Consider the following 13,243-nt stretch of genomic DNA (forward strand, 5'->3'; position numbering starts at 1 on the left):
TTGCTTTTATTGTTTTTAAAGATTAAAGGCATTTTGTTTTGGAGGGCTCCCAGCAAAAAGAGATTCCTTGGTGGCTTTCTATTGTCCCAGAGACAGTTTGCTTTTCAGCTAATTTGACCAAGTTAAGTAGACCACTAATGTGGTATGAAGATACATGTAGAGCTCTGTGTATTGCTTACAGTGTGTTATTTATTCCAACAGGTAGTTGCTTTCCCTGGTGAAGTACTGTGCAATATTACTATGTTATGTCAGTTGATCTACAAGTGAATTTTTAACATGCTTGCTTTTTTACTTTTTATGAATCATATATTAATTCCTGTTCTCAAGAAGGAAGAGCAAAGACAAGGACTGGGAAGAAATGTTATTTAAGTGAAGTTGGGATAGCTGTTAGTAATGGTGCCTCCCTCTTTGCTTGCAGGTTGTTTGCATCCGTTCTACATGGAATGCTCTGTCACCAAAGCTGAGTTGTGATACAAGACCACTCATTTTAAAAGCACTGAATGAATTGTTTTCCCTGGTTCCCTCATTAACAGTGAATACAAATGAATTTGAGGTATGTACTTATGGACTAAGATGAGTCTTTCTTTTAGTAAATCTATGTATGTAACTTTTACATAAGCCTGCTTGATCTTGATAAAATTGCGCCCACTGCCCAGTTCAGATTAATCAAATTCATGCTTCATACAATTTCACAGTTTTCACTTGCATTGGTGAGCCCTGAGAGATAGATGGGAAATTCCAGGGCGAGGTTAATCCATGGTTTCCCTCTCACAGAATGTGAGGACATGTGAATATGTCTGGAGTTCAGAGCTGCACTCCTTTCACTTTCCTAGCTCAATCTATGTTGATGTGGCAGTAATTTGTTTCAGGTAACTGTCTCTATTTCAGCTATTTATTTGGTCCAAGAAAAACACATATTTCCTTTGCTTTTGTAGAAATTCAAAGCTCAAGTTCTCAGCTTCCTTTGGAACAATACACAGAACGAGGTAAGTGATATAATTGAAAACATTAATTTCTGATATCAGCAGCAAGTACTTTTCTGTCAAGACAGTGTCAGTAATCTCATTTTCTAATAGGGTTTTGTTCCTGTTGCTTAACACTGTTTCTGAAGCAATGTACTACATGTAAAAGGTGGTAACTGAAGGTTCTAACTTCTGCCATTTCCAAGGAGCATTACAAACTAACTCTGCACTACTATGTCCTCACCTCGAGTGCTGGGGGCAGTTTTGGGCACCACAATATAAGAAATACAATAAATTATCAAAGAGCACCCAAAGAATGTCCACAAAGATGATAAAGGGCCTTGAAGAGAAGCCGTATGAGGAATGGCTGAGGTCACTTCATCTGTTGAGCCTGGAGGTGACTAAGGACAGACCTCATTGTAGTCTGCAACTTCTTCACAAGGGGAAGAGGAGGGGCAGACGCTAATCTCTACTTTCTGGTGACCAGTGACAGGACCTTAGGGAATGGCCTGAAGCAGTGTCAAGGGAGGTTTAGGATGGATATTAGGAAAAGGTTCTTCCACCAGAGCCTGACACAGTTCAAGTCTTTGAATAATGTTCTCAGGCACAAGGTGTGACTTTTGGGGATGTTCTGTACAGGGCCAGGAGTTGGATGCAATGATCCTTGTGGGTGCCTTCCAACTCAGCATTGGATTCTGTGATTCTGTGAAACTAGTTTGACTTTTGGAAAATTTCAGCCTTAACATGGTGAAGCATTCTTGACAAAGGTGTTGCTATGACAGCTAACTCAATTCACTTGTGGAGTATTGTAATGTGGGAATGTTGCACTATCATCACCATGGTGCTGGTGGAAGTAGTGTATTTAAATTTAAGACTAAAACTTTTGTCAGCCTATTTCAGTGAATTTTTCAGCCCCATGGTTAATCCCAGATGACAACTAAGTACCATACAGCCGCTTGTTCACTCCCCTTCCTTGCAGTGGGATGGGGAGAACTGGAAAAAGGTAAACCCCATGGAATGAGACAAGAACAGGTTCCTAAGTGAAATAAAGTAGCTGTGTAATAATAACAACAAAATAACAGTAACAATAATAATAGAAAGGGGATATAAAAGGTGATATAAAAGAAAGAGGATATAAAAAAAGACAAAGAGGAATAAAACTCAATTACAACCAAGTGTTGCACAATACAATTGCTCACCACCCACTGAGGGATGCCCAGTCCATCCCTGAACAGTAATGGGTACTCTCTGGCCAACTTCCCTGAGTTTATATACTAGGCATAAAGTTCTCTCATATGGAATATCCGTTTGGTCAGTTCAGGTCATCTGTCTTGGCCTTGCTCCCTCTGAGCATCTTGTGCACCTGCACACTGGCACAGGAAGCTGAAAAGTCTTTGATTTAGAGTAAGCACTTCTTAGCAACAGCTAAAACATCAATATGCTATCAACATTATTCTCATAGCTTTTTTTTCAGATATTTCTATCTGAAGTAGAATGCTCAGACTGGATGTTATCAAGACTAGATAATTGGTCTTGCTACTTTGCATTGTGTATATCAAAAGTAAGCAATTGAGAGTGTGCCTCGGGAAAATATTATTGAACTCTTTTTCAGCATTCAGTGGTTACTTGATAAACTCTTTGCATGTGGAGTTTCCAGTAGGTAGCAATACTATTTGCTGTGTTTGTCATTTTCTTTCTCTTTCTGTTAATTTTATAGGATGCCCTTGTAGCCATTTCAGCCTATAAATCACTCTCATCATTTGACTCTGAAGAGCATACAATTCTTCATCTTCCTGGACAGGTAACCATTGTTATATGTTTGATAATAAGCACATCTGACACTTCCATCTGACATGGATTCTATCCTCTTGAAAGGGAAACCAGTCCTTGTGCCTTCTCTGCCAGAAATTCAGGAGAGCCTCCTGAAGAAATACAAGCTCCTGCTGGTAACATGAGATGATGTCATGTATGACTGGAATAGCTAAGTCTTATAAGCAGGGAAAAGCAGGAATGAAACTTAAGGCTAAGCAGTCAGAAGTTAGTTTTTCTTATTTTGTTATTAAATTAGTGGCTTTTTTTTGGGCAGCTGATTTGCATTTTATGCTCCTCCGTTTGTGCTTGCATTTGAGTCTTGGCACTAAGCAACTCTTGTGATTGCTGTTTCTTCCATTGCAGTCACAGTCATGCATGAATAGGACTTTTGTTCACAAGACACAAGTCAGTTTGAAAAGTAGGTGCAATTTTTGGAGCTAAGCTGAAAAGTTTTCCCGTTTTTGTTGTGAACATTTTCAGCATAACATTTTACTTTTTTGTCAGTAAAGGCAGTCAGAAAAGAGTTGAGGTACTTTCTAAAAGGCTTTTTAAGTGTGCAGAGGGCTATTAAACTCTGAAACTTCTGATTAGGTGATTCAGTAACCTAACAGAATGAAAGAGTATAAGGAGATGAGCATTAGGTCATCTCCTAGATGAGCATTAGTCATTAGGTGACTCTTTTTTACATTGTATGAGGCAGTACTCAGTAGTCATTGGTACTTCATGGAATAGTGAATCCTATGGCTTTATAGTAAAGGTTTTATTTACTGCTTCATTATATGATAGGTTCCAAACTTTAAAAAACATACTTTATATAAATCAGAGAGAAGAGTTCAGCATAAACCTTACAAATGAAAAATGTGTTTTACATAGAAGACTGCAGGATGGAAAAAGGGAAATATATAAACTCTGCTGCAAGACTAAATCTTTCACAGTAGTATATAGTTCTGTATTACTAGTGCAGTTACTTTACAATTGTATTACTGGTGCAGTACTTTACAGAAAGTGAGTGAATATGTTTTAATTGAAAGAAATGTAAATATGTTGCAGTTTTTCAAATTCCAAAAACTGACATGAAAAGTAGTGTCTAACAAAAATATTTTGTTTATATTAAAGTGCCAATATAAAACATTGTTAAACTGAAGAAGAATCAGGGTGAAAGTAAAGTTTTTTTGAATATTAGTTCAGCTGTAAGTGTCAAGATTAATTTTGAAGAAGATTAAAGATACGTATTTACACACCCTGTGATTTTTACCAACCAGTGTTGCCTTTCAGTCCGGTAGAAGAAAAGCTTTTATTCATTAGGCTTCATATTTATGAAATGGAGTGAAAATAATGAAATGGGGAACTTTTCATATTTGGTTGGTATTTTTGACACTTGGAATCATGAATGGTAATGAGGACTTGGGATTTTTTTATGGACATTTAATTTTTTTTTTTTTTAATCTTCCAGGCACGACCAGAAGTTGACTCACTGGAAGAGATAGACATGAATGAAGATGAAGAGGATCAGGAGGCAAATCTGTTTGTTCCGGGTTCTTCATATATCAAGCTGTTGTCTCTAACACCAGCTGCTGTTTTAGGAGGTATAATATATCCAGTGTTTGAGGTCACTTTGCAGGGAATCACAGTGACTGTACAGACCTGCAGCTCTTTTAGAATGGAGTGTCACATTAAAGTACAGCCTTTCTTTTTTTTGTTAACAAATGACGCGAAAAAACGTAAAGTAAAAAATAAAGCCCACAACCCACTTCTAGGAAGATCATGTGACAGAGGTCCTGATGGTGGGGAAAAATTATTTATAATTAAAATTCTTTACCTGTCCTAAAGGGAAAGCCAGTTCCTTATTATATACTTGAAGCACTCATTCTTTCATGAGAGTGACCTCATTAGGGAGGACTAAACAGATCTTTCTAAGGGCAAATTTGTATTTCAGCCTGGAACAGATGGAAGTAAAATGAATTTTATATGTATTGTTTTGTAAACAAAGTATTAATAGTATGAAAACAATGCTGTACACAAAGTCTGCTTAATTGATTAAGATATCAGTGCTATGCTTAATGCATAATTGTAGTGATGCATATTGATACTGAAGTATGCTTCAACAGATGGTCTCTGACACTTGTTCTGAAACCTGTGCAGTTGAATTACCAGAAATGGCCATTGTTTTACATATTTTTGTAAGATTTGAGATACTGTGCCAGGACATAGACATTGTTATTTCATTCTATGTAGAATACATGGGATCTTCATGTGTGATTGCAGGCTTTAAACATTGCCATGAGATACAGGTGGTGTTTTGTAATATTTTCCCCCCATGGAGGTTTCTAAAAGAATCCATTTGTCAAACTCTGAATGCATTGGCCTCTGGAGTGTGGGCAGCCTAACCTAGAGAGTCCTAACTACTAAATCCTGGAAGCTTTGTGGGGGAGAATGACATAACCTAGTTCAATGAAAGAGAGTGATGTATCTTGACAGAAAACTCAATCTGTAATGAATGCTGAAATAGCCAATTTTCTAGGAAGACGGGAAACCAAAATGGAATTTAAAGTGAATAGGTTGGATTCAGAGTTGCAGCAACCACAGACTGGTATCAAAAGGGTTGAATCGAAACATTCACTAAGCGGTTTCTCCCTCAGAGGTGTTTTCTAACATTGTTAGTTAATACAGAGTCCAGAACACTTCAGCAAAAGCTTTAGTGACTGGCTGGAGTGGCTGTTGAGAGTGAATTGTTTCACCAAAAGAGTATGAAACTGGATTAATGAGGCAATGTCCAAGACAGGCCAAAAGCCTGTTCTATGGGAGCTGAATCTCTGTCATCTCATTTGCTGGAACTCTAGTGGTGCATATAATTGGGATTAATAACATGAAACTACTTATATGAAGCATTGGAAAGTGGAGCTTTAGGTAGTATTTTGTCTCAAACTCCTTTAAAACTGGTTTCTCAAATCAGTTTTCATATTGTTTCTACATACTAGAGTCCCAGGATATCAGGAGGGGACAGCTGTATTTTTTTTATTTTGATAATTTTCATTCTGGGTGCCTAAGACTTTTCTCAAATCTGGTAGTCAGAGAATTAAAAATAATTCATAGAAAGAGCTATAAGCTTGATATCGATGTTGTTATTAGTAACAGGAGTAGTATCCTTACTGCAAAAGAGATGATGCTAATGATAATAACAATAGTAACAACACCACCAATAATAATAATAATAATAAAAATATTATTCGTGTGATGCTAGTTATCTTTGTTTACTGTCAGATTGTTTTCAATCATTGAAATACTGTATTTCTAGTAATTGCTGCACATCTAGTTGTTTCACTAAATTTATCCAGATTTTGGTTTTAGTTTGAGTTATATTTGTCAGTCTAGAGCCTTGGCATGTCCCCTGCCTGAAGAATTGCTTCTGAATGGCTTATATTTATGTCCTTTGGCATAACCAGTGAATGCAGTAATATGGCAGCAGTGATAAGGAGTCTCTATCAATGTGAATGGTTTCCAGAAGTGAAATAGCTCCCTCTCTTAGCAAATTTCTTCTCTATTGTTGTAGCCATCTTAAACAAATAAGTCTAGGGCAGGTAGGTGGATAGTGTTTTCATGTCAACAAATATCTCTTCCTCCAACAAAACTGAAGGCTGGGGGTTGAAGAGAAAGACTTAACAGTTTCTGTCTATATCACTGCAGAGAAAATTGTTGACTGCATTCTGTGGGGTTTGTTTGAAGGATATTGGCATTACAGGCAGAGGAAAAAAATCCCAAGATGCAGGTGCCCTTCCTGACATGCTACAAAAACACTATTTAGACTCTGCTATGTGTCCTTCTGTCAACCATGTGCTGTCGTTACTGTTACTTTTGTAGCAATCAAAGAAGGCAGTCAACAGCTCAGAGAATAGTTAAGGTATTTCCTTCCGACCTTCAATATACCTGTGTCAGTTTTGAATAAAGGAGCTTTGTTCTGGAACTTCCTCACATTTCTTGTTTTTACCGAGTTCTCATGATTTTCAGCAATGCTTTTTCCAATGCTTCATAGACACTACGGCTCAAGGAAAAAAAATCTCCAGATGTAGATGTCCCTCCTTCCCATGCTACAACATCAGATTTAGACTGATGCTCCACTATGAAATGGAAAACAAGTACTAGTGTCATTCTGAGCTTTCCAGGGTTAGTTTGGTCTCTCAATTGTCAACCTCTCACATTCCTTTCCTCTCATGTCATTGCATTCCACTTCATCCAGCATTTGAAGAGTTTGCAACATCACTTGTGAAACAGGAGATGACCAACATGCCACGTGCTGTGTATCATTCTGCATTAAGAGGAGGGACAACACGCTCAGACCAGGGGAAGACAGTGGCAGGTGTTCCAAATTTCTTGCTGAAAATGTATGAGAGGAACAAGCAACCAGGCATGACACCAGGCCTTGCAGGTAAGCTGTCACTTTCTTGAAGTAGACAAGTATGCATATTTTGAACCAAAGATTTCTATTAATCTGAGGGTGCATCAATTTAAGAAACTATGTTTTATAACCCTTAAATATGCTTGCATATTCTTTTGAATTGAATCTTTATTAAGTTAACCTTATTTTGCTTTGGGTTTCTGCCTTGACTCTGAATCAACCTTTCTGTTCCCCTTCCCTCCCTCTTTCAGCTGGCATGTTGCTGTGTTTCGACCTCCCAGTCCACATGGGCAAGGATGGCAAGCCTATTAATCGATTTCTGGCCAGCAGGGGCCGCAATTTCCAGCAAATGTTGGTTGCCCTCATTCATGAGGTAAGTTGTTGCTGGTTCCGCTTTGCTTTTTTGGAACTATTACACCTCCTTCCCTACTTCGCTATCTCTTTTGTTTATGTGCATTGGGTGTTGGTATCAGCTAGTGATGGCATGTATGAATGTATCATAATTAACTGAAGTTATTGTGAGGGACAGCTAGAATCATAGAATCATCAAGTCTGATCCTCAGCCTACTGATGTGGTCACCCACCATCACTAACTTGAACTTAACATGTAAATACTTTTTTTTTTAAGTGTTCACTGCTGAAATGCCTCTTCTGAAAATCAGAACAACAAACAGGAGCTTTGCCTTTTTCTGCCTCGTGGACTGCTATACATATATGCCTGATACCTGTCACATGTAACCAGTTGTAGATGAATAGCAGTCCTGAACAATGATGGGGCTCCTTGGGGAAACAATATCTACACCTTGCTAAGACTTGGCATTTTTTCCTCTCTCTTAAACGTTTCAGCTCCCTGACCTATTAGGCTTGTGGCACCAAAACCATGCAGTTACCTTTGGTGTGGTTTTAGAAAAATGGCATGAAATAAGCCCTCAATTATTACGGAAAATAAAGTGTGTGTAATGAAGTCTGACAGAGCATTTTGAATTATGGTACTTTTGAATATCAAAGTTCATCCTTGAAAATTTTGGACAACAGTAAAAAAAACCCAAACAGTCCAGCTGGATCTAGGGAAATTAGTGTTCATTTCCCAACTTTATGCCAATGGGAGCAGCTTTTAACACAAGTGGAAGTGTGTTAAACTCTTAAGAGTTTGTAAAATAATTCTGTTAATATAGTCATTTTATATTTCTGTAGGAGCTTCTTGCATGCATCTAGGGGGTGATCTGGGTCCTGATTTTGTTTTGTGACTGTCACCCAGATGTGAGGCATATCTGTTGGGAAGTTTTTCTATGATAGTACTAAGATCACTGATATCAAACACTCAGTTTTGAAATAAGTATGGCACAAGGTTTGAGTGGGAAGGTTGTCTGTGCAGAGAGAGTTTTCTGTGTATAAGCTGAAAGTCTGACAGTAGAACACAGGCATGTGCCATGTGTAATTCATGTGGACTACATTCTGATCCTGTGGCACACCCACATGGCTCCCTCTGGGCTTTGCTCTCAGGTCCTGCTTCAGCATGTTCACATTGGTTTGTCCTGGGTAACTCTCTCAGTCTTTCTGGAGCAAGCAAGCCGGTTCTGACAAAGCTGTCTGCAGCCTAGTTTGCCTGAAGTTCCCAGTCAAATGTGTGCCATGGTGAAGTTGTCTGCTTCTGGCTAGTACAGTCTTCTGGCTCTGTACCATCTCTCAAACTCTTCTGCTTTGCTAGCATATGCATATATGTTATCCATATAACATCTTAACAATTTTGGTCCTTCACAACTGAAAAGACACGAAAAATAATAATCATGTTTTATGGCCACAGTAACACCAGTGTTGGATCCCAGTGGAATTTAGGCCAAGTGTACAAGGAAAAAAGCCAGTCTGCACCAGTTGGACTGCAGTATAGAAATCCATCCCTTGCTCTGTATCGTGAAGTCAGTGCCAATAGGATTATGAAGTACTTCAGATGTAAAGTTCTTGTTTCAAACTAGAAAAATTTAGAAAACCCAGCCTTGATTACTTATCTCAAGATATCTAACCATGTATGCAAATTTAATAGATGTTTTCCTTCTTGACATCTTTGCTGCTAAAGAATGAAAGTAGAAACTGGAAATAATGCTCCTCATTATCACAGGAGTGTAAATTAGTGAATGTTTTCTAACTATTTGGAAGCTCCAGTGGAGAGCACCAGGGAAAGTCCACAGGGATGTTTCATATGTCAGAGGAACAGATTCAGATTAATGAATTATCAATGAAGCATCAGCTTCCATAGTATCCAGAAAGAAAAGCTCCTCACTGCATGTAATTACTTCATTCAGAGAGACTTAAGTTCTGTGACAGTGGTTCTGAAGAAAAACATATTTAATTACATTTTCATAGAAGGCGTGTATGAAAGTTTTATATAAGTCATATTACAGTGGGATGCAGATCAGTTCTGAAATTTGTTTTAAACACTTGCCTGTTGCCCCAAAGCATCAAATAAAATCCTGGTAAAAAAAAATTGTGTGTAATAGCAGTGATTATAAAATCCAGCAGCATATCCAAAATTTACTTTCTTGTGTGATCAAGTTATCTTCATAGAAACAGAACCTTAAAATGGTTTGCTGGACAAAACATGGCAGTTTTGTTGTGGAGAATGTGGTGAACTGGATCAAGTTAATGAATACATTGAATGACTGGAGACAGAAATATTTTACCTAGTTTCTCAGTACTTTACCAAGTTGATTGATTCAAGATGTAGTAAAAGTAAAAATAAATCCAAATATGTTTATATTTTAAACCTAAACACAAAATATCTTCAGACAATGCTAACTGCACCATCTTAGTGAAAATCTGCAGTAACTATAAAATTTTGATTAAAAAATCAGTATTTCTATTTTCAGTTTACACTGCTTTAAGAATCAAAGTTTTTTCTTGCTCTTTCCCTTTATACATAGAGACAGGGTGGTCAGAAAAGAGTTCTTCGGGCCTTTGGCTAGATGAGAAGCAAGTCCCTGGGTTCATCAAACTAAATTCCATGCTTTAATATTTGTTTGGTCCTCAATGTTGTTCTGAGGAACAGAGAGAGTTTAACAGTAAAGACAGGCAGTCTAAGCTATAAAACTGCCAAATGGGCCCAAAAAAATTGCATTAGCAGGACCTAGGCCCTTCTTATACTTCCAGTCCTACAGGAATCAATGTGTTTTTGCAAAGTCATCACAGTTCAACACATCACACTAAGCCCTGTGTTTTAGGGGTTTAAATTACCAGAATGACATTTTTTTTGCTACCACTTTGACTCATTATTTTGGGAGAGGGAAGAAGTTGTAGGGGTTAATACTTATAGTGACATTTTAAGTAAGGAGTGTTCTATTAATAAGAAGTCTTAAAGTTGCCTTTGAAGCATTGAGGTCTGTGTAAAGCTCTGAATAAATTCTGAGGTTGATGTAAACGTTAAGAAAATGCAATTAATTTGAGATAGTAGGCATCTACTTATTTTACCTCAAAAAATCTCCAGCAGTTTGCATTTTCTTAGTTAGTCAGCCAGCACCATACTGGAATGATAATGTTTTTATGTCTTCAGTGGTTTGATTTGTGTTCACAGCTATAAAATAGGAACCTACAGGTTGTGTATCTGTCTGTATCTGTGTATGCATAGTTGCCATTATTGCACTTGGATTTTGGCAACTGGAGCAAGGTGAGGGGCTCAAAAATACCTGTTTGATTTTGATGAGATTATTTATGTGTAAAACTGTGATGCCTGGTATTCTGCTGCCAAAAAAAAGTTATATGATGTTTGTGTGCAGAGGAAAGATTTTCTTCTTGTATGTTGTAAAGTCTTTTAAGACATAAAAATAACAAATACCTGGGTTTAGCTGCCATTCAATCGAACAAAGTAGCAGCAGCAAAAAGATAATTTACTATTCAACCTTAATGGGCCATGCTTATTCTATCACCTAGGTGCTATTCTAGCTGAGGAATTGGATGCATCTGTGATGTCTGTCAGCAGGACAGATTAAGATGCAGAAGGGTTTTTTTGATGCTACTTGAACAAGGGTTTTTTTGATGATACTTTTGATGCTATTTCACAGGAAGAAGAAAATAGGATCAGTAAACTGTGGTATGTCTCAAATGCTGGCTCTATGGGTCTTTAGTGGCCACTGGTGAGTTGAAAGAGGAAGATCATCATTCCCCTAGAAATGGGGATCTGCTTTTTGATTATTAAACAGAGCTTATCAACCTCTCTCTGAGAGGTTACTGTAGTGACAGTGGTCAGAAGTATAGACCATGGGTTTTCTTTATTCCTATGGCTGTCCTGGAGCACACTGTACAAGAAGTCTCCAAATATTGCCTGTGATTGTTTCAGGTTTTGCAAGTAATGCTTCATAGAAATTCTTATTTCTTATCAGATTCACTTAATCTGTTGTGAAAACAATTGGTAATAAATAGTCACATATGTTCACATCATGTACCATATATTTTGATGGTTCTGTTCATGAGTGTTTTGGTTTGGAGTTACTAGGCTTTCAGCTAGCTGTCCGTCTTCTTGTTCTTTAGTGGAGTTGAAGAGGACAGTCCATCCTGCATGAAAAAGCACAGAGGCAGACTGCTATTGGCAAATCAGTGTGGTAGATAGAGGCTTTGGCACTCTGACTTGGTTTAGGGTTTTTTTAAAAGGAAAATGGTCTTGCCTTTGCATGTTTCTCTATCTAAGTGCTTTCAATCTGTTGGAAATAGCACAAGTTACTTTTTCCTATTTATGAGTCATATTTGCAGGCACAATTGCAATGATAATTTGCAGAGGTGAGTTATGAAGGATTGGCTACTTCCCTACAAGTAATAACCATATTAGGCACTCTGTATACTCGTAGAAGACCCATTCCCTGCATATTTTTAAATTGTGTTCAATTAGACGTGCTGTGATCATACGCATCTTTGAAAAGTGAAAAGCTCCTTCTGTGCTTTTCTTTCCTGGTTTGGTTTTGATGTAATCAAGATACTGAAGAGTTTATTCAAACCTCATATGTGAAGTACCTTAAGATGACAATTGGATTTTCTGGAGTAGAATTCATTGTACTGTATTGTTCTGTGCCTAGATGGATGTAGTTATGAATATGAACTAGTTTGTGCTGGTTTCTACTACTGAATTTACTTAGCATATTTCATTCAGTGATAAAACAATATTCAGAAATCAAGTTTCTGACAGATTTTTGTGTTTCTTTTCTTCAGTCTACTGTGCTTTAGAGAAAGACAGGTTTTTTTCTCACAAAGAAATGTTGGGGGTGCATTTGGAAGTATATGCATTCAAGTACGTTAAAAAGAGCCTCAAAGCAAAATTCAAAATTAAAAGAAAGGCTGTTTCACTATTTCTTTGATACAGATACATAATGCTAGCCTTGTTTATGAAATCACTGAGGTGGCACTTTATTTATCTCATATGCAAGCAGGGATATATGTCCAAATACATGTCTAAACATTTCAGTGGCATAAAGGTGTTATCCCAAACACATACAGGAGAAGTATCTCCTGTGGTTTGTCGGCATTACCTGTCTTGCATTTTAACAACCCAGTCTATGATTTTGTGCCTTTTCAGGCAGACATGTTCTTCTGAAGCATCATTTGACAGGCGCAGGTTACTAGCTCCAAGTTTGTGCCATTTCTTACTGCCTCAGATATCATGTTGGAGCTCTTCCTTAAAAACTGCTTGGCTGCTTGGTCTGGCCAAGTGATGTTCCTAAGAAAAACCCCACATCAATGTGGCAGTGTTCCACAAGCACTTGTCCTTAGTTCTCAGTTCCCTTGAGCCTCACTCCCCACCCAGCCAATTTTTTCTTAGACATAAATTGTGCAGTTAAAAAAACAATCTGAACTTCACTTGTCACCTTTGCCTGTGGTTGCTAGTATTAATTACTCAACACTTAGTCTAGTTGTTGTTGCCCTTCATATCCAGCAATAGATGACAAATAAAGGCTACTGGTTTCCTATACTGACATAGCAGGTTGCAGCACTGCTTATATGAAAATCTTCAGCACTATGTCCTGTCATTTTCAGTTGTAGATGAATTTTGAATGTTCTTTGTTATATGAAGGTGTTCAGTTCTCTCTTTCCTTCCTCA

At 37.7% G+C, this 13,243-nt stretch overlaps 1 protein-coding gene across 1 annotated transcript in view; it reads left to right on the plus strand.

Annotated features, from left to right (window-relative positions):
- The window catches only part of FOCAD (focadhesin), a 92,015-nt gene that overhangs the window by 48,306 nt on the left and 30,466 nt on the right, over positions 1-13,243 (plus strand). The window contains exons 17-22 of the mRNA XM_036403461.2: positions 419-553; positions 936-986; positions 2,680-2,763; positions 4,228-4,360; positions 7,009-7,197; positions 7,419-7,540. Coding sequence (XP_036259354.1) covers positions 419-553; positions 936-986; positions 2,680-2,763; positions 4,228-4,360; positions 7,009-7,197; positions 7,419-7,540 — 714 coding nt within the window. The remainder of the gene's footprint in view (positions 1-418; positions 554-935; positions 987-2,679; positions 2,764-4,227; positions 4,361-7,008; positions 7,198-7,418; positions 7,541-13,243) is intronic.

Source organism: Molothrus ater, chromosome Z (genome assembly GCF_012460135.2).
Source record: "Molothrus ater isolate BHLD 08-10-18 breed brown headed cowbird chromosome Z, BPBGC_Mater_1.1, whole genome shotgun sequence".
Taxonomy (NCBI): domain Eukaryota; kingdom Metazoa; phylum Chordata; class Aves; order Passeriformes; family Icteridae; genus Molothrus; species Molothrus ater.